The sequence below is a fragment of the Felis catus genome, chromosome D3, assembly GCF_018350175.1.
Source record: "Felis catus isolate Fca126 chromosome D3, F.catus_Fca126_mat1.0, whole genome shotgun sequence".
Lineage (NCBI taxonomy): Eukaryota > Metazoa > Chordata > Mammalia > Carnivora > Felidae > Felis > Felis catus.
Window position 1 is genome coordinate 48822267 of NC_058379.1, and position 24986 is coordinate 48847252.

Genomic DNA, 24986 nt, shown 5'->3' on the forward strand with positions numbered 1-24986 from the left:
AAAGTTTCTCTTTAAGAAAAAAGCATGGGGGGGTGACGATGCTGGGTATTAATACGTTTAAAAAGAAGGAAAAGAAACACCAGTCTACTTACTGTTTTAGAAGTCTGAATTATCATAAACAGCGTTTAATTTGCTTAAAGTATTATAACTGTTAAAAAAAATTCTAGGAAGAGTTGTTTATAGTTCCCACACGTGGGAAATTTCGTCTATATTTCATGAACACAGATACAAATTAATTCAGAGCTTGTTATAGAAATGGACAGAAGTAATTTAAGAGAAAGGAGAAAATACCTTCTTGGTAAGAACAAACAAAACAAATTGTATCTACTTATGGGGAAGTAACGTTTCCAGTACGGTTCCCTGAGGCAGCATCATTTTCTTAAACGATACACAGAACTGAAGAAAGCAGGAGAGAAAGGAAAGGCCGGTGTAAAATGTAAGAAAAAGCTTAAAAGCAAAACAACTGACGAGCCGGCATTTTGGAGAACTGATCATCGATGGTAATGCTGAGGGTCGAAGGGGAGCTCGGGGCCACTCAAGGGGCTGCTAATCCTATAAAACTCTCATGAGTGCCCTCCAGGACTCTAACTAGAGATTTCTTTAAATTCTGAGTTACACTGACTGCTAATTATGAAAAATGTATTATTACAATTTTAAAACCCAATTTAAAAACCCACCAGAATTTACATAAGTAGGCTTTTTATTTCTGCATTTATTGACTGCCTACCATATTCCTGGTGCTCTGCCAGTCCCCTTAAAATGAGCAGGATGCAGTCCCACTGGGAGTCAAGGAAGGGCAGAGAGGGATCTAGCCAACCTGGGGCAAGCAGGGAAGGCTTCCTGTAGGAGGAAATGGCGGTGTAGAGTTCTAGGGATTACTAGGTATGAGGAGAAGGGCACGAGTGCTTAGAAAAGGGATTTTAGGCAAGAAGGAACATGAGGGGTGAGGTGGGAACCCAGCAAATGAGGAGCACCTCTCTCCAAGTGTGGAGCTGAGTAGAGCACATAAGGGCAGCGTTCTTCTCAAGTTTCAGCATGGGTGCTTTCAGTAATGTTTCAGAAGTCCCCGGCACGTTCAGCTTTAAACTCACAGACCTGGGTTTGAATCATGACTTTGCCCTCTTTCAGACTAAATCAATGAGGTTTTGATTTCTTCATCTGAGAAATGGGATAGTACCTAGCCCAAATAACTCTCATGAGCCTAAGAACTCTGGTGTCTGATAAGAACTATACTTCCTGAGTGCTCACTAGGGGCAGGACACGGTATTGAGGGCTCACGGCAAGCCCTCAAGCAAGCAAGCAAGGTGGATATTATCACCGGCCTTAATGGACAAGGACACTGCCGCCGGCTTCTCGGCGCTGAGGCTAGAATTCACACTCAAGCAGCCGGACTGCTGACCCCAGCTCGGAGCTGCTCCGACCGCCTGGTGGTTGCTCCACTCCTTGGCAGAGCGCTGGGCCCACCTGGCATGTGCTCAGGAGACGCGGACAGATTTTTGTCCTTCGGCAGTAGTGTGCTACGTGGGCCAAAGCAGGATTCTGACTGTACGTGAAATCCTGTTGTGCATCTGGAACTGGAAGAAAACCTTTGCGGTCACCTGGTCCCGTTCACTGGTTTGAGCAAATGCCTGCTTACAAATGATTTCTAGACCAATCTGCTATTTTTCTAAGATCGGCCCAGGATCAGATCATCATAGCCTCCCCTCCCTCGGGAGCCCGCTTGGGTATTTTCGGCTCACACGGTTTCTGTTTAGGTTTCCTCCTGCTTGTTATTTGGGCAGGCAAGCACGCACACGTGCACACGAGCCTGCCCCCACAGCCCACCCCGCCCTCCTGCCAACAGTCTGTTCTATATTGGGAGGTATTTTTGACACTCCTTTCTTCTAGAATATGTTTTCCATTTTATAATAATAATTACGATCCAGAGAAAAGAATGCCATAATAGCTGATGTTCTTTGAGTTTGTTAGACACGCTGCTAAAAACTTTATGCATTATCTGATTTAAACCTCACGACAACTCCATAAAGTACTCACAAGTAGTATTTTTATTTTACTGATGGAGAAATGGGAGGCCAGAGCCATCAGATAACTCGCTGAGGGTCGCTGTGCTCTGCCGGCTCTTTTCCCTGTGGCCCGAGGGCCAGCCCACGCTAGGTGCTGTCCCTGACCCTCAGGGGCTGTCTGTCCCAGAAAATTCATCCCCCTTCCCGCTCTGGCACCTCCTGCCAGCCTTCGTTCACCTTGTAGTTCCATTCTGATTTTGTTTCTAGTTTCTTGTTATACAAGCAAACTCTCCTGCATGTGTTCCCACTGACTTTAATGTTTTTGAATGACTATTCTTTTTCCCGGGCTTCCGGATATTAGCACACCTAACGACTGAACTAGTGCTTTCCTGTATGATGACACATTCTAGATTCGTCCCTCTGTGCATCGATCTCCTAATAAACAGACCGGACTTGGCCCCTCCCATGTGACTGTAGCCCCACTCTCTCTGCCACACTTTGAGATTATCAGTGACAACAGAATACGGAGGGGAACCTGTCCCACACTATTGGAGCTGGCTTACAATACGTCATAGTGGTCACTTCAAATAAAAGCATCGTATTAATTATATGCCACTATCACAGCACTGTGACAAAGCCAGCTGTTTCCATTTTCAATTTAGCAATTTTTTCCTACTTGTAATAGGGCCAGCAAAACAGCAGTTTACAATGAAGTAGTACAATATTCTGTTTAGTACCCCTAAGTGAAAAGCCAGAGGCTTAACGCAGTGCTTAATAAAAAAGAGCAAGGGGTGTCTGGGTGGTTCAGTCGGTCAAGCATCTGACTCTTGATTTTGGCTCAGGTCACTATCTCATGGTTCATGAGTTCGAGCCCCATGTTGGGCTCCGTGCGGACAGCACAGAGCCTACTTGGGATTCCTTCCCTCCCTCCCTCTCTGCCCCTACCCCATTTTCTCTCTGTCTCTCAAAACTAAATAAACAAACAAAAAAAGAGTATGGTGAGGTGGGTAGATGAATGAAAATGACCAAATTATTCCATCCCTGCATGACTTCAGAGTGACGAGGAAGCGTGAAACCCCTGTCAGAAACTAGGCTTTAAGATGACAAGGCCAAAGGGAGGAGATTTAGCCTCAGGACTGTGAGTTACGCCTCTACAGAAGGAAAGAAAGCTGCAAATTGGACAAGAGTACTATTTACACAGCTTCAAAAGTACACAAACATTGTAAAGAAAATATAAAATGTCCACACTACCTTTTGTTAAAAAAAAAACAACAAAAAAAAAGTCCAATGCCTTCTTTACATCCCAGTGGCCAACGTGCCCGGTGGGGTTTTTACCCCGAGAAGGTCAAGATGTTGAATTTATGTCGCAAGATTATTGAAATGGTCACCAAGTTGGAATGACATATGAAAAATACTAAGTTTCTATCAGCCCCCGATTCAAAGACAACACTCTGGGGTGTGCGTAGTTGGGAAACAAGGAACACGCGCTGACAGCATCCTGCCTTCGGCTACACCACGGTCAACAAAGCGCTGTTGTGGGTGTGCGTGCGTCTTGTGTAACCATCTCCACCCTTCTGGGGCTCAGGTCTGGTTGATCACGGTTCAAGAATTTACCCAGAGGCACCAAGCCGGTCCATACGCACCTGAGCTGGGGGTGTTTTCTCTGTAGTTCTCCCTTTCCCTTGCAACAAAACAGAACCAAGCCCTAACCTGCAAAACACTCAGAGAAATGGAAGTTCCCGGCTAAGAGTCTCTCCATTTTTCTCTTCCTTTCCAGATGCTCATCAAACAGAAGCTGACACGTGTTTAGCAGTCACTTGACGCCTCTGCTTCTCATCCTCGCCGTTCCATTTGAAAGTCCTGAGTGAGGAGGGCACTGAAGCCAGGGCTTATGTTTCAAATAAATACTCTGGCTCAGTTTTAAAATCTGCATAAAGGGTTACAAATGGGCTCTTGAGGAGCCCGGCAGAACGGGCACTTGGAAATACAAACCGTACTGTCACTGCTCGGTGTTTCTGTCACGGAAATCTAGCCAAGGTGGAGAACAGCGCTTTATCCGTATTTCACACGGTTCCCTAGGTTTGCTTGGTTGTTACAGTCTTTACTCCAGTCCACATTCGCGTGTGCCACAATTTTCTCTGAAGTCCACCCTTCGTGCCGTCTTGTTCCTTCTGCAATGTATCATCGAGATGGTGATGTACTGATGAAGTACCTTCCTCGGGGCCCCTAAGATTATGGATTGGTGGGACACACTTAGAAGATCCTTCTTTTCTGCTTTGATATTGACTGTTTGCACTGCTTTGAGACTAGGAAAGTTTTCATTTTTTAGGTAAGCTCTCAAGCCCCGAGGGCCTTCTAAACGGTTTCTTAAAAAAATCAATTTTTGGAGGGATGGCAGGGGCTTTGACAAGCTGGGCAGGAGCTCTGGAACACAGTCAGCTCAGCTCGCGGAAGCAAGTTTGGGCGTGCTCAAATCCACCTTCCAGGGACGAAGCCCTTGGCCTGGCAAGGTCCGCCGCCGTTCGAAAGTGGCGGTTAGCTGTTAACGCACAGCTGTGATTTATCGTCTGAATATGGGGACACAATAAGAAAAACTGCACAGAAGTAAAAATAATCATTACCACCAAAAAAGATAAGCAGCAATGTCATTACTAAGCAAACTGACACATGGCATTTATGTAGCAGCAGGAAGCCATTATCCAGTGACAGTGTCATTTCTACTGACACTGTATCTTGATTAGATTCAGATGGTCCAGCAAATAGCTGATATAATTGAGGGACTGAGACACGGATTTTTTTTTTTTTTTTAACAGGTTCTTTTGCAAATGGGATTGCCACCAGATTGGAGCTTCTGGTGTCTGCCTTTGGAATATGAATACACGACACGCATACAGTTGTAAGAGTACAACTGATTTCTCGACCCCCTGCCTCTCACATTCCCCTCCTTCTTGCACCGGGGCCACCCTGGGCACACACAGAGGCCTGCCATGCAAGGCATTATGCACCCACTTCAGCTTGCTCCTTTAGGGACCAATTATTGCAAACAATTATTCAAACAAGTACATAGAACACAGAGTTTATTATTATAAAGGTACTTTCTACCTCCAAGCATCCTGAGAGTAATCGTTCAGGGGCAGAATATTGATAATCCATCTAGCTGAAGCTATAAATCCTGCATTTTTTACTGAAAAGAAATGACATTTTAATGGGTTATTTATATAATGATAATAGAACAAACTGGCAAATACAGTGGAGCAGACTTTTCTATTAACATACCTCAGGTTTCAGTAGAGAGCATTTGTATGCTCAGTGGACCCATAAAGGATCCTTCAGCGTGACTTTCTGAGGCTTACTATTATTATTATTTTTTAATGTTTATTTATTTTTGAGAGAGAGAGAGACAGAGTATGAGCCAGGGAGGGGCAGAGAGACAGAAAGAGACACAGAATCCGAAGCAGGCTCCAGGCTCTGAGCTGTCACCACAGAGCCCGAACGTGGGGCTCGAACTCACGAGTTGTGAAATCATGACCTGAGCTGAAGTCAGATGCTTAACCGATTGAGCCACACGGGTGCCCCTTCTATTATTTTAAAGTTCTCAAAGTTCAAATGCGAATTACAACATCAAGTACTTTGGTTTTGAATCACAGATGCTTCTGCTTGGAAGTTATGCGGGGGGGGGGGGGTATTTTCTGCACTGGCTTAAGAAAGAAGACTCCCCCCAACTTGAGAATAACTTTCATTGTTTTATTTCAGTCATGAATACACACAGCATAGACACTTACTGTGTGAGGTGTTCTGACACAGGGGTGTTTCCTTTCTGATACAAAGATTTTCCACATCTCTGTGAAGGTCAAGGGCTATAGGGTGGACACACGAATAATGCTACGGGGGTGTAATTCTCCTGCCCACAGAGCTCTCTATGGGACCAAAATGCAGTTTGTCTTTTGGAAATTAACCTAAAATGTTTCAATGCTGGTCCTCATTTGCCATAAAGAAGGTCTCAAAGGAAGCACTCCATCATGCATGGTTATATGACTGACAGAAACCACATATTTTTTTTGTTTGTTTAGAAAGTACATCGTTTGAGGAGTCAAAGTCATAGGAGATTCACAAGATGGGTTGTGTGACCTAACAGTGTTAATTCTAAGCCCTTTAATGGAATTTTTCTCAAGACACAGTAGAGTGGAGTGTAACCTTGTGAAAGATTACCAGAATCTTCTATGAGTTATCTATTAATGAACTTTTCAAACAAGGACATAGAACACAGAGTTTATTATCATAAAGTACTTTCTTGTATGATGAGGGGAGAAGGAAAATACAATAGAAAACACAGAGCAAAAATGACCTTGGCATTTCTCAATGACATTACTCATGACGATGTACCAAAAGGAGTAGTCAGTATTATTGTCCCAAGAATCAAGCCAGAATCAATAAACAAAGCCTCTCTTTAACGACCCCGTCTCCTGCCATATCACCACCAGCCCCACGCTGCTTCACTGTAGACCTGGTACCTGAACTCTGACCTGTGGGTGGACTGCCTGATGTTGGCAAAAACTGCAGATTCAACCTCACACCCTGACATACGGGTCGCTTGAGTGGTGACCAGGGCCCAGATATCTGCATGTTTGACTCTGGCATGGGGGTTATCAGGGAGGAGGTATCAGCTGGAGGAACACATTCGGAAGGCAGGTGTCCGTCCCCCTTCTGTTCCTCTGGTTCACTGGCATCTGGGTTGTTGGCTGGTTGATTTATCCCCCTCTCTTTACTCTTTCCCTTCAGGTAACTAGACTAGAAAATCCCTTTCTAGGCTCTGCCTTGAAGAAAAAGACATGTACGTTTTTGCTGCTCCGACTGGACTAGACCTACCATTAAGTCCTAACGTTACCCTAGTGAAGGCCACCTTACGAATAAGTGGCTGGGGGCGCCTGGGTGGCGCAGTCGGTTAAGCGTCCGACTTCAGCCAGGTCACGATCTCACGGTCCGTGAGTTCGAGCCCCGCGTCGGGCTCTGGGCTGATGGCTCGGAGCCTGGAGCCTGTTTCCGATTCTGTGTCTCCCTCTCTCTCTGCCCCTCCCCCGTTCATGCTCTGTCTCTCTCTGTCCCCAAAAAATAAATAAACGTTGAAAAAAAAAATTAAAAAAAAAAAAAAAATAAGTGGCTGGAGGTTACTCCAGAATGACCTGCCCTCTTGGCTCACGACCACCTTTATAACATAGTGCTGGCAGGTGGTGAGAAGGATTACATATCTGGCCGTGGGAAACATCAGGATGTCCCCTGCCCTGCTCCAGACCAATGAAACCAGAATCGCTGTGGGCAGGGCCAGGTTTGTTTGTTCAAGCTCCTGCTGATTCTAACATGCCCCTAGGGCTGAAAGCCAGGCTATAAAAGAGGAAGCCACAAAGGGCCTGGAGTCAGAGTGGGAGTGAGAATCTTGGTCAGTCACTTGACCTCTCAGACGTGCAGCGTTTTTATCTATAAACTGGAGTAAGTGACAGTCTCAACTCTGAGATTACTGCGGCGGCGCGTTAGATGAGAAATATAGATAATGAGCCCTTTACACTTGACTGTTTCGAACAGCTTTACTCAGTTATGTGCCCTTCATTGTTTTGAGGGCCTGGCTTCCGTGCACAGCATTTCACCCAAAAATTCGTGCATCAGGCAAACTTCTGAACGCCCACTCTGTGGCAGGTGCCGTAAAGCACAAGAATACGAGGATGGAGACTAAGTGAGAGACAGCTTTCCAAGGACAGCGTTTCTCTCCAATAGGGTTGAGTTCCTGGCAAGCAGAAGTTCAGAAGAAATCAAGAACGTGACCCACAGTCTGGCCCTGAGATGCTTCAAGCTAGACACCCAGCGCGCGTCCCCACCTCACTGCTCTGCTATCTGACGCACGGCGGCCGCGACAGGTCTGAGGCGGGAGGGCGGCCCTCGCCTTCTCCACGGTCCACACCAGGAGCAGGCTAATTTTGCCACCAAGGGGCTTCTGCCCACATTTTTTTTTTTTTTAATTCTATTTTGGTCAAAATCAAGTATAACTTCAGTGTCCAACAAATGGAAAATGAAATAGAATGTGTCAGGAACGGTGCCAGGCTCAGTCCACCCGCGCGGCGATGGGAACATGACCTGGCCTGGAGCTGTGCCACGGCCACGGCCCAGAGAGTAGACTTCACTCTGCATCTCCCTCCCCCGGAGATGAGGGGTGAACACACATATTCACCGCACACCACGTAGCAGGAGACGCATCACAGAACTCAGAAGAGGCAAACCGAGCCTCCATCAGGGCGACCCGGAACACCGAAGTGACAAAAATCTACTTCTGAATCTACACTCACACGTAAGCCAGATTTTGTCTTGAAAATTTAGATGAGCAAATAGCTAGGAATAAAGTTATCTTTCGGCTCAACACAGGGGGCAAACTATATCCCAAAGCGGGTGTATTTGTCCCGGGTGGTGTTCTTACTTACGACGTCACTTGGTCCCAACGCAAATACCATTAGTGACTGTTCACTTATCATCTGTCCTCCCAGCTCCCTTACGTAAACCTCAAGAGAGCAAGGACTTCTGTTGGCCAGTACATGCCCCACACACTGGGGAGCAAAGAAGAAATCTTCTAGTGGACACAAGGACAGGGAAAAATACAGGTACTATAGCATGGCTACATTTGTCTGTGAGTTATCCTCTAAGACAAGACTTTATGAGTTAGGATACTAGGAAAGCCAGGTCGGTTCTGTTCCCAAGTGGCGAAGGAAGTTTGCAGAATTCGCCAGTAGTAGAAGTTACTGGCTTTTCAGCACTAAAGAGAAAATCCAGTTTCACTGTTTAAAAAAAAAAAAAAAGAAAAAGAAATGTCTTTTGGGGCACCTGAGTGGCTCGGTCGCTTAAGTGTCTGACCTCAGCTCAAGTCATGATCTTGCATTTCATGAGTTTGAGCCCCAAGTCAGGCTCTGTGCTGAAAGCTCAGAGCCTGGAACCTGCTTCGGATTCTGGGTCTCCCTCTCTCTCTGCCTTCCCTGCTCACACTCTGTCTCTCTCTCTCTCTCTCTCTCTCTCAAAAATAAATAAACATTAAAAGAAATTTTTAAAAAAAGTCTTTTGAAGCTGATTTCATTTAGTCTTTGCCTATATAACTGAAGAGCAATTCTGAAAAAACAATATTATAACATGGCAAGAGACAGAGAAGAGGAAAACTGCCCCTATCACCCTGGAGAAACTTTCCATTTTTCCTTTGCCAGATGCTTTCCCTCCTTTTCAATCACCCCCCTCCCCATAAACTAATTTCCTTTTTTAAAAGATCATCCAATCTTAACACTGAACACTGTTCACCACTGGTTAGAGACTGTCCTCATTTCGTGCATTTCCTTAGGGGTTTTCAAGGCAGGGATGTGCCCCCTCTTTCCACCTGTGCTGGGGCTACATTATCTCAGGATGACTTCCACTCCCCCCAAAAAACTTGTTCTGTGAGTTTAAAAAAATTTTTTTAAATTTTTATTTATTTTTGAGAGAGAGAGAGAGAGAGAGAGAGGGAGGGAGAGACAGAGAGAAACAGAGTATGAGCAGGGGAGGGGCAGAGAGAGGGAGACACAGAATCCAAAGCAGGCTCCGGGCTCTGAGCTGTCAGCACAGAGCCCGACGTGGGGCTCGAACTTGGGAACTGTGAGCTCATGACCTGAGCCAAAGCCCGATGCTTAACTGAGTCACCCAAGCGCCCCACTGTGAGTTTTTTTAAACTTGAGATAGACACTGCATTATAAATCATGCTGATCTGTGGTGCCTGGATATATCAGTGGGTTAAGTGTCTGACTCTTGGTTTCAGCTCAGGTCATGATCTCATGGCTTTATGGGTTTGAGCTCCAATTCGGGCTCTGCACTAATGGTGTGCATTCTCTCTTTCCCTCTCTCTGCCCCTCCCCACTCGTGCTGTCTGTCAAAATAAATTAACCTAAAAAATATTTAAATCACTCTGGTCTAAAGGGTAGGTTATAATAAAAAGCCTTCTACTCAGTGCCCTGCAAGAATTCTGAAAGAAAGCTCAGTGAACTGTGTGGCAAGGAAGATGCATTGATTTCTTGGCATTTCTGCTGGAATCCTGAATCGCGGGCCTGCATGATAACAGGACTGGACTCGTGTCTAGGGCCTGTCATGTGAAATTGGAATCGTGAAGTCACAGACTCACGGCACAGAATGCCCAGCCCTAATGCAGGATTGCAGAAAACTCCCTAGGCTGGCATACAGCAATGACACGGAAATCCAAACATTAGAATTCAGCCGTCCTGAGAGTGGATGCACCAATCCCTTAATGTCGAGCTCATCTGACGTTGCTTTCAGGGCAGCTCCACATGAACCATGCCTTAATGGCTAACATGTCGAGAGTGAAGCATGCCAGAAGCTAGAGCAGTACTGGCAAGGCACACGTGTTTGGCATCTCCATTCTAAAGCTCCAAATACACACACCCCTTGGGTGGCCATGGGTGTTGACTGTGAGGCTGAAAGCCCGGTCTCTTGAGTTTTGCAATTACCTACATATGCCAGTGCGCTTAGTAACTCTGCTGCTATTTAGAAGAGACCAATTTAGCATAATCTACTTATGTGGGAGTCAACTCATGTACTGGGTTTAAAATACACAAAAGCTCTGTCAAGCGGTCAGATCCGATGGCTCAGGACTGTAACATGAGATCTTGTCTTGCACCTCTGGGTCAGTGGCTGAAGGGCTCTCTTTAGTCAAGACCCCTCCCTGCCTTATTACCGCCCGGTAGGTTTCACTCACTAGCAATAACAGCCCACTTCCCGGTTTTAAAAAGTCCACATGTGAACAACCATCAATATAGCTGCTATTAATAGTGAGCTTCCATTTTGTGCAAGGTGATAATAAAGGATGAAATGGACCTAACTTTGAACTCAGACTTGCGTCTTCTTTTTTTTGAAAAAAACTTTTCAATGTTTTATTTATTGTTGAGAGAAACAGACAGAGTGCGAGTAGGGGAGGGGCAGAGAGAGAGGGAGACACAGAATCCGAAGCAGGCTCCAGGCTCTAAACTGTCAGCACAGAGCCTGATGCGGGGCTCGAATCCACAAACTGTGAGATCATGCATGACCTGAGCTGAAGTCGGATGCCCAACCAAGCCACCCAGACTGTCTTCTAAAGCAAAGAAAGTTTATTTAATATCACACACACACACACACACACACACATACACACACACACACAGCCATGAAGATATTTCAGTGGCAATACAGGAGATTTTAAAGATGTCATGTAATTTGGTACCAATCTTAATTATTTATAACAAATTATTTAGATACCTAGACTTTGTTGTTACCAATGATGTTGATAATGGGTGCCTTAGATTTTTAAATCAGACATTATCAGGTCTGTCCTTAAAATCTGCAGGGCCCAGGGCAAGAGCACAGGTGAGGCCCACCTCCCATGTCTAGATGCTTATAATTTATCAATCAAGCTAGCAAACTGTCAGGTAAGATATGTTCTATCTTCTTTGTAAAATCCATTAAAAATCTTTTCATGACAGTGATATATTTTTTGACTTTTTTTGTTGTTTTACTTATTTGATGTACTGTTCTTGCAGATCTGAACTAGGTGTTTTTCTCGGTGATTACAATTCAGAACAGCAACTGGAACTGGAGACTTGTCAGCAACTCTGCAAGGGATCTATCTCCTTGATCCCTGAGGGGGTGTGGATTAGCCTCGGTCTCATAAACCCCTCCAAAGAGCTGTTCTGCATCTTACACAAAACATCGGTAAAACACAGCACATCACTGATGTATGCACCTGCTCCAGTTAATTTGAAACCTTCAGTCCCTTTAGCTAGAAACCACCTGACAATGAATGTGAATAATGATGTGTGTGAGGAGCTCTGTTGTAAAATGTAAAAAGTCAACTTGCTTATTGAATCCCAACTCAGGGCTTAGAAGCCTCCCCCCACCCAAAACACCAAAGCATAGGGGTACCCACACACAGTGGAACAGGTAACCTTGGTAATTAAAGAAATAAAGATCAAAACGTATTTTATTTTAATAGCCATTATGATATAGCATGAAATATTCATTGAGGAAGAAGCCTATGTTCACTTGGAGGGACCATCCACATTGGTGTTGTTCAAAGCCAGATGGTGAAAGTCAGAATCTCTTAGGAAACTCGTGGAGATTCTGATTTTATTGGTCTGGGGCAGGACCATGTATGGCTTTTTAATGCTTCTCAGGTGCTTCTAATGTTTGGCTGTGCGGTCCATTGTACCACTTTCTGGGGACCATGTTCTAAGGGTGGTCTTTAGCCAAGAAGGCGATAAATAGAGACAGGATGAAAAGTCATATAAAACATTTCAAAATGGAATAAAGGCTCTGTGTAGAACCTTTGAAATTGTAGAAAGACATTACATTTTTTATGATCACTTGTTATAAACAAATTAAGTCTTTTATACTACAAGTCTCTTCTTGAAATTCTAGAAAATAAAACCAAGGAAAAAGTCGTCCACTCCTCTGGGCTACACCAAGGAAAAGGCAAGTGAGAGAGGAACCAGGGTGTGCTGACGGGCGAGGGGGCAGGGAATGGTTCCACAGTGGGAGAAGGGCTTGGACTACCCTAGAATCTAGAGAACTCGAGTTGAAGCTATTTGTAACTCTATGGTCACAGGCAACCTAATCTCCTAGGATTTATCCCCAAAGGGGTGAAGATATGCAACAGATTTTCCCAGAAGGTGGCAGGAGTAACTGACATATATAAGAAAAGCATGAAACCCTTCCTTCCCTGTATCTTTGACGACAAAAATTTATGTATGGGTCCCCTTAGACTGACTGCTGCCTTGAAATGAACACTGGATTATTTACCAAATGCGCGCGCGTACACACACACACACACACACACACACACACACACACACACACTATAAGAGGGAGCAGAATGGTCAGTTCAACATCTAAACCAGCATCATCTGCTTTAGGTGTAAGCAACAGAGAAGTCACTTTATAAGGCTTGTTTCCGAGTCTTAACATATGCTTAAGAATATCTCCTAACGATCAAGATGATGTTAGAACAGCTCAGCAGTTCTGGGACAGGTAGGCGCGTCAAGATAAAGGACGAGAAGGTACAGGTGACGGCTCCCCTGAGCCTGCAGTCATTCAGGCAAGAACCCAAAAGTGAGCCTGTTTCCATGGTCTAGGAAATGAAGGAAGGGGATATATTTGGAATTTGGAAGGCAGTTTGAAAAGAAACAATTGCTGGGTTTGGCAGAAGATTAAGCATAAAGGCAATACTATGTGTTGGGCACAGGGCCATGGCGTGCTTTTAGTAATCACATTTAATCCTCTCAATAACCTTGCAAGAAGACCTATCCGTGTCTATTTTACAAGTGAGAAGACAGACGCTTAGAAATTGGACCTATCCATGGCCAAACAAGTACTAAATGGCAGCATCAGCATTTAAATGTGGGGACTAATGAACCATGAAGTATTTCTGATGTTTCTCCCATGACACTGTGGCCCAGTGGTGGCGAGGATGTGTGGGGAAAGATCAGGAAAGGAAGACGAACAATTTCACCTTTTCTAATGAAGTTGGTGAAAGAGAAATTCAAGTTATCATGTATGTACGTATCAGGTTGGGGAAGAAGTGGGTTTGCTTAGAGTTTTAAAAAATCTGTGTATAGGTCAGCACTGTTCAACAGACATAAAACACAAGACATGTATGCAACTTTGGGTTTGTTAGTAGCCACATTGAAAGAGTAAAAGGAAACGGGTGAAATTAATTTTAATGACATATTTAATTCAGTATATTCTCATTCCAACATGAAATCAATAATAAAAAACTACTGAGCTGCTTTTTTTTTTTTTTTTTTAAAGAGACAGAAGTTTGTTGAATACACAGCAAGGGAACAGTGGGCAGGACAGCAAAGGAGACACTGTCTGCCTGTGATATTTTACTTTTTTTGGTAGGCACTAATTCTTTACAGTCCAGTGCAATTTTACACTTAGAGGACATTCTGATTTGGACCAGCCACATTTCAAGTGCTCAAAGGCTGCATGTGGCTAGTGGCTGCCATATGAGATGGTGTATCCGGAGTACTGAGATCGTGGAATGCGATGCCTGTCTCAGGGTGTGGACAACGAGGGACTGAAAGTAGACTGTTAGAAATGCCCACGCAGAGGGGCCAGAGGAAGACTCTCCAAGTAAGACACCTATTCGAGGTCTCTAAAGTGGCAAATCACTGGAGAGAGGAACTGAATAAACAGCACCTCCCACACATTTCTACCTCCTACCCTTGCAACAGGCTAAGTGACACGGGGGAGCTTCACGGATGCCAACCCCCCGTGCGGCTTTAGTCTGTAGGAAGAGACCCCCCAGCTGCAATGAGCCTTCAAAGAAAACCTACTACTTATGTCGTGTGCACATGGGTCATTATTAACTTCCCTCCTGGATCAGAGTTTAAAAATTGGACTGAATGAAACAAAAGGCCACCAGATCAGATCAGCGAATTTTGCTACAGCTAAGGATTTGCTTTTTGGCTCGTGTACGTTTCATGGCTTGCCCCCTAGAATTAAGTGTTCATCTGAAGAGGCGTGTTGATGTTCTTTCTTTGATGTTGGTATTAGATTAGAAGGAATGGAAATAAGTATTTTTTTAAAAAAGAAACCTTACTTCCTTATATGATATTCTTTAAAAATATAGCCATCATGTAGCATGGTCTTGTAGCACCTGTCACAATGAACTTAGGGAAAGTGGGGACCCAATAATACTAATAACTGAATGATATAATCATTTCATTTAAAAATATAAAGCTTTTTGGTCATTGAATTAATGGTCATCTGTTTTTTAAAAAAATTTTTTTTAATGTTTTTTATTTATTTTTGAGACAGAGAGAGACAGAGCATGAGCAGAGGAGGGGCAGAGAGAGAGGGAGACACAGAATCTGAAGCAGGCTCCAGGCTCTGAGCTGTCAGCAGAGCCCGACGCAGGGCTCGAACTCACAGACTGTGAGACTGAGCTGAAGTTGGACTCTTAACCGACTGAGCCACCCAAGTGCCCCTATGGTCATCTGTTTTTTAAAAAAATCATTTCACTTTGGCTGCAGAAATTCAATCTGGAAACTGACAGAGAAAATTTTATCTTTCCTCTCAACCTTTCATAAAATAGGTAACAGAGAAAGGCTAAAAAAAGCAGAACTGTATAGTGCCTGTTTGTAAACCATGCTCCCTCTTCAGACACTTTCTATATTTATTTATCTGCCTTGATCCCTCAGAAGTCCCACTGGCCTTTTTTTTTTTTTTTTTTTAAACAAGACTATCTTGGCTTCCTGGACTTTTGCATTGTGTTGTAAATATACTGCCCCGTTGATAAGAGCCTCTCTTTTTTTTTCTCTAGCTCACAGGTTGGTGCACCAAATGACCTCCTAGCAAATTCTTAAGAACTGATCAGAAAGTGTTTTAGAAAAGGACAGAAGAAAAGCCAGTAGCAATAGAAATCATCCTTCCTTTTGTACTACATTGAGAAACCTGAAGATCTCTGCAGGGCAAAATATTCTAGAACTCCATTCCTATGTGACATGTCTACGTGGACCTGATTAAGCTGTGGGTCGAGCCCTGACTCGGACAAGACTGACAGCCACGTCCAAGAGCAGCGTGGGTAGCCGGGGGGCCCACACGGCACCCTCGTGCTCTAGCCCCGGCCCCAGGAAGTCCACGCTGCTGTGCTGGTCAAAGGAAAAACAGTTAGATCATCAAATACATGCACTTCCGAGTGTGACTTTTCCGTTTTTCGGATTACCTTGATTCGGGGTATTTGGTGAGGGTGGCCAGGCTGCTGGTGTACATGTGGCCGCCCACATCAATGTGGACGGGCGCATTGGATTTTGTGAGCTGTGCTGGAGTAGGAATGCCTTGGTTGTTCAGTGGAGATGCAGGAGATCTAGTGATCAGAGGTCTTGACATATTGGGCCGACTGTCCTACAGAGAGATAAGCAAGTTTAGACATGTTTTCGGTAGAGAGAAAGGAAACACACGCATCATAAAGAATAAGCCAGAGACTAGTGTTGATATTCTTTCAGTAATAAAATCTTGAAAAATCAGCAGGCTCTCACTCTTGTTGTAATGAATATTAGAAACACAAAATCTGTAACAAAGAAAAGGAAAACTTCCCAAGCTCCGAATCAAGGAGCCGAACTAATGTTCACTTCCAATCATCCTGAGCTCTATGACGGCCTATTTTACTAATGAATTCTCACATTTAACAACTGCTAAATGGCACATGGAGAGTTACCCTCATTCCAAATGAAAAGACAATCAACACTTAAAACAACCCGTATCTAAATAAAATACATAGGCTTTATCCTTCTCTTTGGAAACTTCCCTATTGCTATGCAGTTGGGATAAATACAGACCTTTCAGCACTTGCGTTCTGCAACTATGCTCGATTTCTATTTTTTTAAATCAGGAAAATGAGGGTATGACTAACCTGGCCTTCAGCACACATTCTCCAAGCAACTTTGTAAACAGGCACCCCAAGTTCATCAGTCAAGAGATTAAAAAAAAAAAAAATCAACACACACTCTACCCATTTGTTCCCTGCTTCACTCTCTACAAGACTAAAGGTCTGGGGACACTTGGAAAAGACTGTACCCTTCAGTGGTAAGTATGTGCTTGTGAGCATGAGCAAGTTGCTCTTCTCTATGCCAGACTTCTTGAAGTGATCAAGCTCCCAAGGTAGAAATGGGGCAGGTGTCAATGGAGAAGCCCCACAGGCAAAGGTACAATGTGAGCAGGGGCGCCCGGGTGGCTCGGTCGGTTAAGCCTCTGACTTCGGCTCAGGTCATGATCTTGCAGTTCACGAGTTCCAGCTCCACCATCGTGCTCTGTGCTGGCAGCTCAGAGCCTGGAGCCTCTTGGGATTCTGTGTCTCCCTCTCTCTCTGCCCCTCCCCCACTCACCTCTGTCTCTCCCTTTCTCTCAAAAATAAATAAATATTAAAAAAACTTTTTTTTAAAGGTACAATGTGAGCAAACAGAGCAGATGGAGGACATCACACGGGGGCAGCGAGAACATGTTGAAGGAACTGTACTCTGGAGGAAATAAAATATTACATCCTTTCCACTGATACAATATAAATATTTCAAGCACTATCCAAACATGGTCTATCACTCTCTTAGTGATAGGGCCCAAACCACAGACAAGTCAAGTCACGTCTCTGGCACTCAACGAAGGGGTCAAATATTTAGAGTCTACAATAGAGGAATAAGTTAAAATAAAATGTATCCCTCAGTTCTGCAAGGCTAACGCCACAACGATACTCTCAGATTTATAATTTAGCCAGAGATTGTTTTCAAACATGCAAACAATGCGTGGCAAAGCCAGTGACAAGGCATAATAAAGGGATTTTGAAAAATGCCTTCGACGGAGATTACAAAGGGGAAGTCATCTAGTTTTTGCGCATAAAACCCAGCATGATAAAATATAAATTTGCAAAACATCATAGATTTTATGATCTGAAACAGCTTTAGGAGCTACCTGGGGCACAACTGTTAGACTACTTAGCATTAACCACATGTCTAGGCAAGACAGCGAATGCACATACTTTCTGAAACTCTGCAGCTCCCATGAATGCGTGGCGATTGAGCCTTTACACAAAACGCTGACCATCTGTGTTGTGCTTTTCCCCCTGCTGAATTAAACAGGGCCCAGAAACAGTCCTAGGAAAAGAGCTAGTGTTTTATTTCTTAAATGGGGTGGTCGGTGCACGGGTGTTCACTCTATTATTCGTTAGATGTTCCTCTGTATTTTTAATAATGCAAAAGGTATTAAAAAAACACAAAAGGATGTTTGTAGCACACAGAGAAGAGAAATTGAAGAGGTATCGGATGGGGGGAAATACAAAGACAGACACGGTTGGTAGAAAATATAAAACAGTTAAGATCTGAGAATATTGAAAGTTGCGTTTTAAAATTTGAGTGAGAGAGAACAAGATTTTTCCTTTCAAAATGCAATCACATAACCTCTGCTTTTGAGAGATACTTCCTACCTGGCTAAAGACACCCCCTCCCCGCCCCCCCCCCCCCAGTACCTTCCACCCTGCTACAATTCATCCCATCATGGACTGCAGCGCCTGTAATAGTCTTTCAATTGGACACATTCTGTATCCTGCCTGAGGGTGCTCAGGCGAAAATGAACAGATTTGCAGGGTTAATACTGTAGTTAGACTGTGACCTCATTCAGCACAGCTCCAACACTGCGAGGTCTATAGAAGAAGGAGAAAAAAAATTAAAGCATAACCGATCGGTTGAAGGATTCCAGATTTCCCAGAATATATACCATTTACATTGTAAATCATAAATGTATGGATATTGCTGAATTTAAAATTAAGCCAGTGTTTCTTCAGCGGCGGGTGGGCGCGGGATTAACCCTTAAGGGCCAGGAGGGGGTTTCTGACTGCCACTCAGGCTCACTCTGGCAGGGCTCCCAAGTATCAGAACCGGTCTTCCCTGAGCCCCCTGACTTACCTCCTCTGCTCTCTTTCTCCATTCTGGGAATCTTCCCTGGTCTGGGTGTGTCCCCATTAGATGACTTCTAAGGCATTACGTGGTATTTGCTAACAGAGTAAAGGGTTTTCATTCACTACTTTCTGTACTGGTGCAGACTGAAAACTTCTAAAATGCATAGGCTGGGATGGGGGAAGAGGATGTTTGGGGCTGGAAGGTCTTGGCGTTTCCAGTGGATACTCTGTAGCTACTGCAGTTACTCCAGATGCTTCCTCTGACACATTCTGGCAACCCCTTCCCTTGCCAATGGCTTTCTCTTCTTTCTCTAGTCTCTGAGGCCCAGATGGGAGGCCTGTACCTGCAGCCCCCATTTCCCTTCCAGCCTCAGGACGAAGCCCATGCCCAGGGTGGCCACGCCGAGCTGGAAAGAACTGGGTTCTCACGGACATTGCTGGCACACCGAAACGACCAACTCTGAGCCCATCTCAAGACTTCCTGTTACTTGGGAAAATAAATCTCCTTCTTTTTAAAGCAAGTTTGAGTTGGGGTTTCTGATACCTATCCTGACAGAATACCCTTCCTTGACGCGGCTCCCTGTGAGGTCATCTGGCTTGGTGAGACGTCGCCTGTGATGCCGTGAACAGCTGCCTGCTGACAGATGCAGAATTTTCTACCGTATTATGACCACTCTTCAACTCCACTTCCCCATCTGCCTTTCCCTTTGATTGTTCACCCATCATCGTCTCAGTTTGGATATCTCTTAGAATTATTTCCAATGAAAGGCAAACCAAAAACTTTAACCAGAAAGGGCGCAAATGCCTTGGCTGTGCCATCATCACTCCTGACGAAACAGCCCAGCGTTCTGTAAGGTGCCCAGACAGAAAGCTGTCTTTGATAAACTCCCACCTGGAACTGACTCTACCTAGGAGAGAAGAACCCTAACATTAAGCTCTTTGGTTATTGGCCCTTTCTCGTGCAACCCATTGTTCCCTCCTTCCACGATATTTACTAACCTCTCCTGAGTGCCAGGCACTCGACCAAGAAATGGATATACAACAGGGAACGTGACACACTGGTCCCTGACCTTACCGGGCTCGCTGTTTGGTGGGAGACAGAAGTCAGGAAACAAGCAACTGCTACCAGGCAGGGAAAGGCCATGTTACTGTGGCAGCTGAATCAAGGGGGCCGGTAACCTAGGCTTGGGGGCTGGGAGGAGGGATGGGGAAGGTCCCCTGGAGACAGTCTAAGCTGAAATCTGATAGATGAGAAATCAACACACAGCGAGCGGGTTGCTGGGAAGGGTTCCAAGCAGTATCGCCAAGGCCCTGAAGTAGGAGAGCACACGGTAGTTTGTAGAAATTAAAAGTATAGCACGTTGTGAGAATTCTCCCACTTACCTTTTCCCCAAGGTCTAGAGGGACAATGTAGGAAACAGAAGCTTGTAAGATGATGGCCTGAGAACCACAGAAGTAAATGACAACTTACAATGAAAAAAATAAATACAACCCACTACAACATCCTACGTCTGGAAAAGAGGAAAGGAAAGAGGAAGTCAGCCAACAGCCAGCCTTCTAAACAGCACTGCCCAACAGAACTTTCTACAAGAATGGAAATGTTCTAGATCTGCTCCATTTGGTAGGGTGGCCACTAGCTACATGTGGCTATTTGAGCATTTGAAGTGTGGTTAGTGGAACTAAAAAACGAAAATTTAAATGTTATTGTAATTAATTTAAACTGTAATGTACATAGCCACACACTGGTAGCGGCTGTACCACTGGACAGCACAGTAAAGGCTTACCTTGAATTTTTCTTAATATACGGAAGCCCAAATCATGACAGACCTGAACCTATCAGCCACGTTTATTTATTTTTTACAAGGTTTTTGGGTTTTTTTAAGATTTTACTTTTAAGTAATCTCGACACCCAACGTGGGACTTGAACTTACAAACCCCGAGATCAAGAGTTGCACGCCCTACCAACTGAGCCAGCCAGGCGCCCCGCAGCCATGTTTACATGGAGAAGCAGAGTTACCTCAGAAGTGAATACAGACAGTTCATGACTTCACAGCACTATTTCTCCCTATTTACTGATTTTATGAAAATAAATTAATAGCCACGCAGTGTGGAAAACACATCTATGGCTCTCACAGAGCACTGAGAAAAGGCACCAGACACAAGGGCATGTCCTGTATGCCCACTCACACGAACATTTTATGAACCATAAAATGAATGCATGAAGACAGAGCTCAGAACACTGGCCACCTGTGGGGGTTACTGACTGGGAGGGGTAAAGAACGAGCCTTCTGGACAGTTAGACAAGTTCTAAATCTTGATCTGGGTGGTTTCACAGTCGTATGCACGTGGACACTTAAGATTTATTCATTCACTTTACTCTAAGTTCTACTTAAAAAGAAAATAAACCGAAAATAATCTTGGGAAAAACTCCAATCAAAACACCATGCTGTTCAAATACTCATCTAAATTTCTGTGAAATATTACCTTTTTTAAAAACTAAAAAGATGTTTATTATTTCCTCTCCTAGGATAAACCAAATCTGACTGTGGTACTTTGACATAAAACAGCCATCTGAAATTGTATTTCAAATTCCTCTTTCCCCCATTTCTATCCCATACGCCTGGATTTTCCAGGCATGTTGATCAGCTTACCTTTAAAATTTCCATTTCTTGGCTGCTTTCAGTCTGAGGCTTCCCTAGCTTAATCATCCACCTCACCTACCCAACAAAGCAGCAATAATTTTTTTGGTAGGAGACTCCTTCAAGGGATTTGACTTCAGGCATCTTTCAAAAGAAGCTAATGAAAAATTTGCCTTCTAAATCTAACCTAGTTGTGTGCTGTTCAAACAGGAGCCCCAGGGGCACTGCCTGGGACAAATGAGCTGAAGTTTAAACTGAAAGTTTGAATGACTGACTTTGTTAAAAATGTATGCCCCTGTCTTATGTCACGTTTCACTATCAAGTTGGACTACACTACTTCTTTCACTGGGAAAAGAAACAGGTGTCTTAGGGATATTTCCAGAAAAGCATGTCAACAGTAAAATACTTATCTATATTATTTGATATTGTAATTCATAACATTCTATAGAGGAGTGAAGGAATTTAACACAAATCATAACTTTTCCACAAATTTCAACCTTAGTATCTCTCTCTCTCTCTCTCTCACACACACACACACACACACACACACACACACACACAGAGAGAGAGAGAGAGACTCAAGTAGCATCTATATTACATGAAATGGAATGCCTAGAGACTGGAGTGTTCTCATGAATTCTATTTTTTGATAGCTGGCCAACCATTCAGGGTACCCAAACTGTACTCAACGTATCTTTTTTTTTTTTTTTTAATTTTTTTTTCTACGTTTATTTATTTTTGGGACAGAGAGAGACAGAGCATGAACGGGGGAGGGGCAGAGAGAGACGGAGACACAGAATCGGAAACAGGCTCCAGGCTCTGAGCCATCAGCCCAGAGCCCGACGCGGGGCTCGAACTCACGGCCGCGAGATCGTGACCTGGCTGAAGTCGGACGCTTAACCGACTGCGCCACCCAGGCGCCCCTGTACTCAACGTATCTTAAGCATGGATGTTGCCAGTTCCTGGGATGGAAATCTATGGTTGCCTTCAGAGTGTTATTTTAGAACTGACACAATCCTATTGGACTCATAATGACGGTTCTTGGAGAAAAACATCAGTTTACTGATCATAGTTACTTAACGGTATAACAAGATTCTCAACCATAATGTCAACGTATTTTGTGAGAGATCTCATTTGTTTCTTCATTTATTCAAGAAATATTTATTGGGTTCCTACCACGTTCAATCTCTATGGCCTCTATTGACTTTAACTAAATAGGAGAATGACCTGAGAAAAGAGAGAAAAAACTCCTATAATTTCACATGAGTTAAAAAACAGAAAAACAAAAATAAAAACAGAAGCCCACCAGCACTTTAAAGTCTGTGAGTATTGTATATGTAACTTATTTAGAGGACAGTTTCTGTCAATCTCTGAAGACACCTGAGAATTAGGCCCCAAAGCCTTCTAAGCCTCCAAATCTGACATCAAATCTTCCGTTCACGTTATCATAGGAGCCCCCTTCAACTTCACAGAACCTATTTACTCTTAATTCATGCATTTATAACAGATGTAGTCATTGGTTTTCTAGCCCATAGGACAATAGCTACTTACAAAAATCATTCAAGATGACATCATCCCCCAAAAAACCCCCTAGCTTAGACTGGAAAGTACACAATATACTGAAGAAAGATTCCTGCCCAAAAATAGTAAAGAAAAACATGTTTTTAAGGTAAGACAACTTTCAAAGCTTTATACAGCTGGAAAAGTAACCTATACAGAACACCCTACAGGCACAGGAGAAAGGGCCTTGGTGTTGGAAACTGGAGACCTGCTTTCAGCTGGCCTTACCCTTTGTGTGATCTCGGAGAAGTTTCCAAACCTATCAGACTCGTTTCCTCATCTCTAAGACAGGGCTAAATCTTCCCACCCTACAGAGAGATAAAGCCAGCAGCGGGTGAGACATGTTTGTGAGGGCGTATAGTACAGGGCTTGGCATAGAGAAGGACAGAGGAAGTTTCTTTCCTTCTGCACACGAAAAGTGAAATCTCACAGAGCAGTAAACCAGATGTACAGAGAAGACTTCTATGGAGCAACGGAGAAATACAGAGAACTTTAGAGATAGTTGAGGAGGGAAGATCCACAGGTGAAAAAAACAGCATTTTACAGTGATGAAAGGATTATATTGTGGGGCACAGATAAGTGAAAAGAAAACAGGACAGAGCATAACAAGATGCTAGTTATGTGCCGCGGACAAGTGTACGAAAGGAAGTGGAGAATGAAATCGGCACAGTTATGTTCATAAAATGAAATGGCAATTGAATTGTACCGATTTTCCTTTTCGGATCAAAAATCTTAATTTCACAGATTTAAAAAAATCCCAGAAATCAAAAATAGGAGGCTTCAAAGTTGTTTCAAAATGACTAGCAACTGTGTTAAATTAATCTGCAATTGCTTCCTAATCTGAAACAGCAAAATGTTACTCTTGCTGCTGGCCAAGAGGAGGGGCTCCTAATGTTTATCTATTTCAATGCACAATCTCTGCCAGATATGTGGTGCGTGCCCTCAACATGCCTTTTTGTTTTTTTCTTTTTCAAATGAAACATGTATCTGAGAAGCTCCCTTATTAGATTACTGAGCTGGGACCATGAAAAGAACAACTATTTGCCAAAATTTCTCTGCTTTTTGTTCCCCCCAGAAGGAAAGTGAACTTGAAAAAACAGAATATTTTGATAGAACTTTGCTGTGCTTATTATAGCTGGATTATTTTTTAAATTAGATTTCTTAGATATTTTAAAATGCATGTAAAACATCAGAGTATTTTAAAATTCACATTACAGCTCAACTATGGATGTCACTAATTATTTTATTTTTTTTAATATTTACGTATTTTGAGAGAGAGAGAGAGTGTGCACGTGGGCAGAGAGAAGGAGAGAGAGAATCCCAAGCAGGCTCCGTGCTGTCAGCACAGAGCCCAACATGGGGCTCAATCCCAGGAACCATGAGATCATGACCTGAGCCGAAATCAAGAGTCAAGCTCTCAACTGAGCCACCAAGCACCCATGAACGTTACTAATTAAAAAAAAAAATAAATAAATAAATAAAATAAAAACATAGCATTCAAGTGGAAAAGTAGGTTCTGTAATAGAACCTACTGTCCCTTTTTCATAGGGAAAGACTTTTCCATAGGGAAAAGTAGGTTCTGTAACAGAACCTACTGTCCCTTTTCCATAGGGAAAGACTATTTTTCAAAGATATGTGTATGTGCAATAAAAAATTCTGGAATTAACATCAAAATATTAGTAGGGGTTAGGACTACGTAATGATGTTCCAGACAAATTTTATTTTTGTTTTTATTCTCTTGTGCTTTATGACACAGAGCATTTATTACTCTTGAAATTTAAAAAAAACAATTTTTAAGAAGAAAAAAATGTACAATTAAATCAATTAGTACATACTCTTGGCATGCTGCTATATTTCACTTTCATAATCAGGATTTTTTCTTTTTTTCTGACATTTTAAAACAAAGGACTGAATGAAGAAATACAGAAATTTTCGGATAATGCTTCCTTTCCCTTTATTTTCTTGCCAGGGAGGAAATGTGTGGAACCAAAAATTAAACGGGCCTCAGGTCATGGTAAGCTCGTATTTAGCTGACACAGAAGTCTATTTAGTTTGATCCTGAAAGAATGGTGCAGGAATATATGGTTTCCACACTCCTGGGAACTATCTGGTCATCTGCGCCCTCCTCAAGTTCGTCCATTCCCAGATCCAAAAGACAGCAAAAGCGAGACAAGGAAAGATGTACCTGCATGCCTCCCACGTTTCCAGAAGTTGGTGCTCTGCATGCGTTCTCTTGGAAGGAGAATGCATAATGGCAGCAGAAGCTGGCAATGAAACAGTATCTAACGCTCACAGAGG

The 24986-nt window shown here is 43.5% G+C and overlaps 1 protein-coding gene across 6 annotated transcripts in view; it reads right to left on the minus strand.

Annotated features, from left to right (window-relative positions):
• Positions 1–24986, minus strand: part of KCTD1 (potassium channel tetramerization domain containing 1) — a 188391-nt gene that overhangs the window by 29465 nt on the left and 133940 nt on the right. For 4 of the 6 annotated variants that reach the window (XM_019815100.3, XM_023241846.2, XM_019815099.3 and 1 more), the window contains exon 2: positions 15772–15950. In XM_019815100.3, the coding sequence (XP_019670659.1) occupies positions 15772–15950 (179 nt within the window). Of the gene's footprint in view, positions 1–15771; positions 15951–18496; positions 18518–24873; positions 24915–24986 lie in introns of those variants that run through there. The other 2 variants (XM_019815101.3, XM_045041949.1) reach the window with 2 other exon arrangements.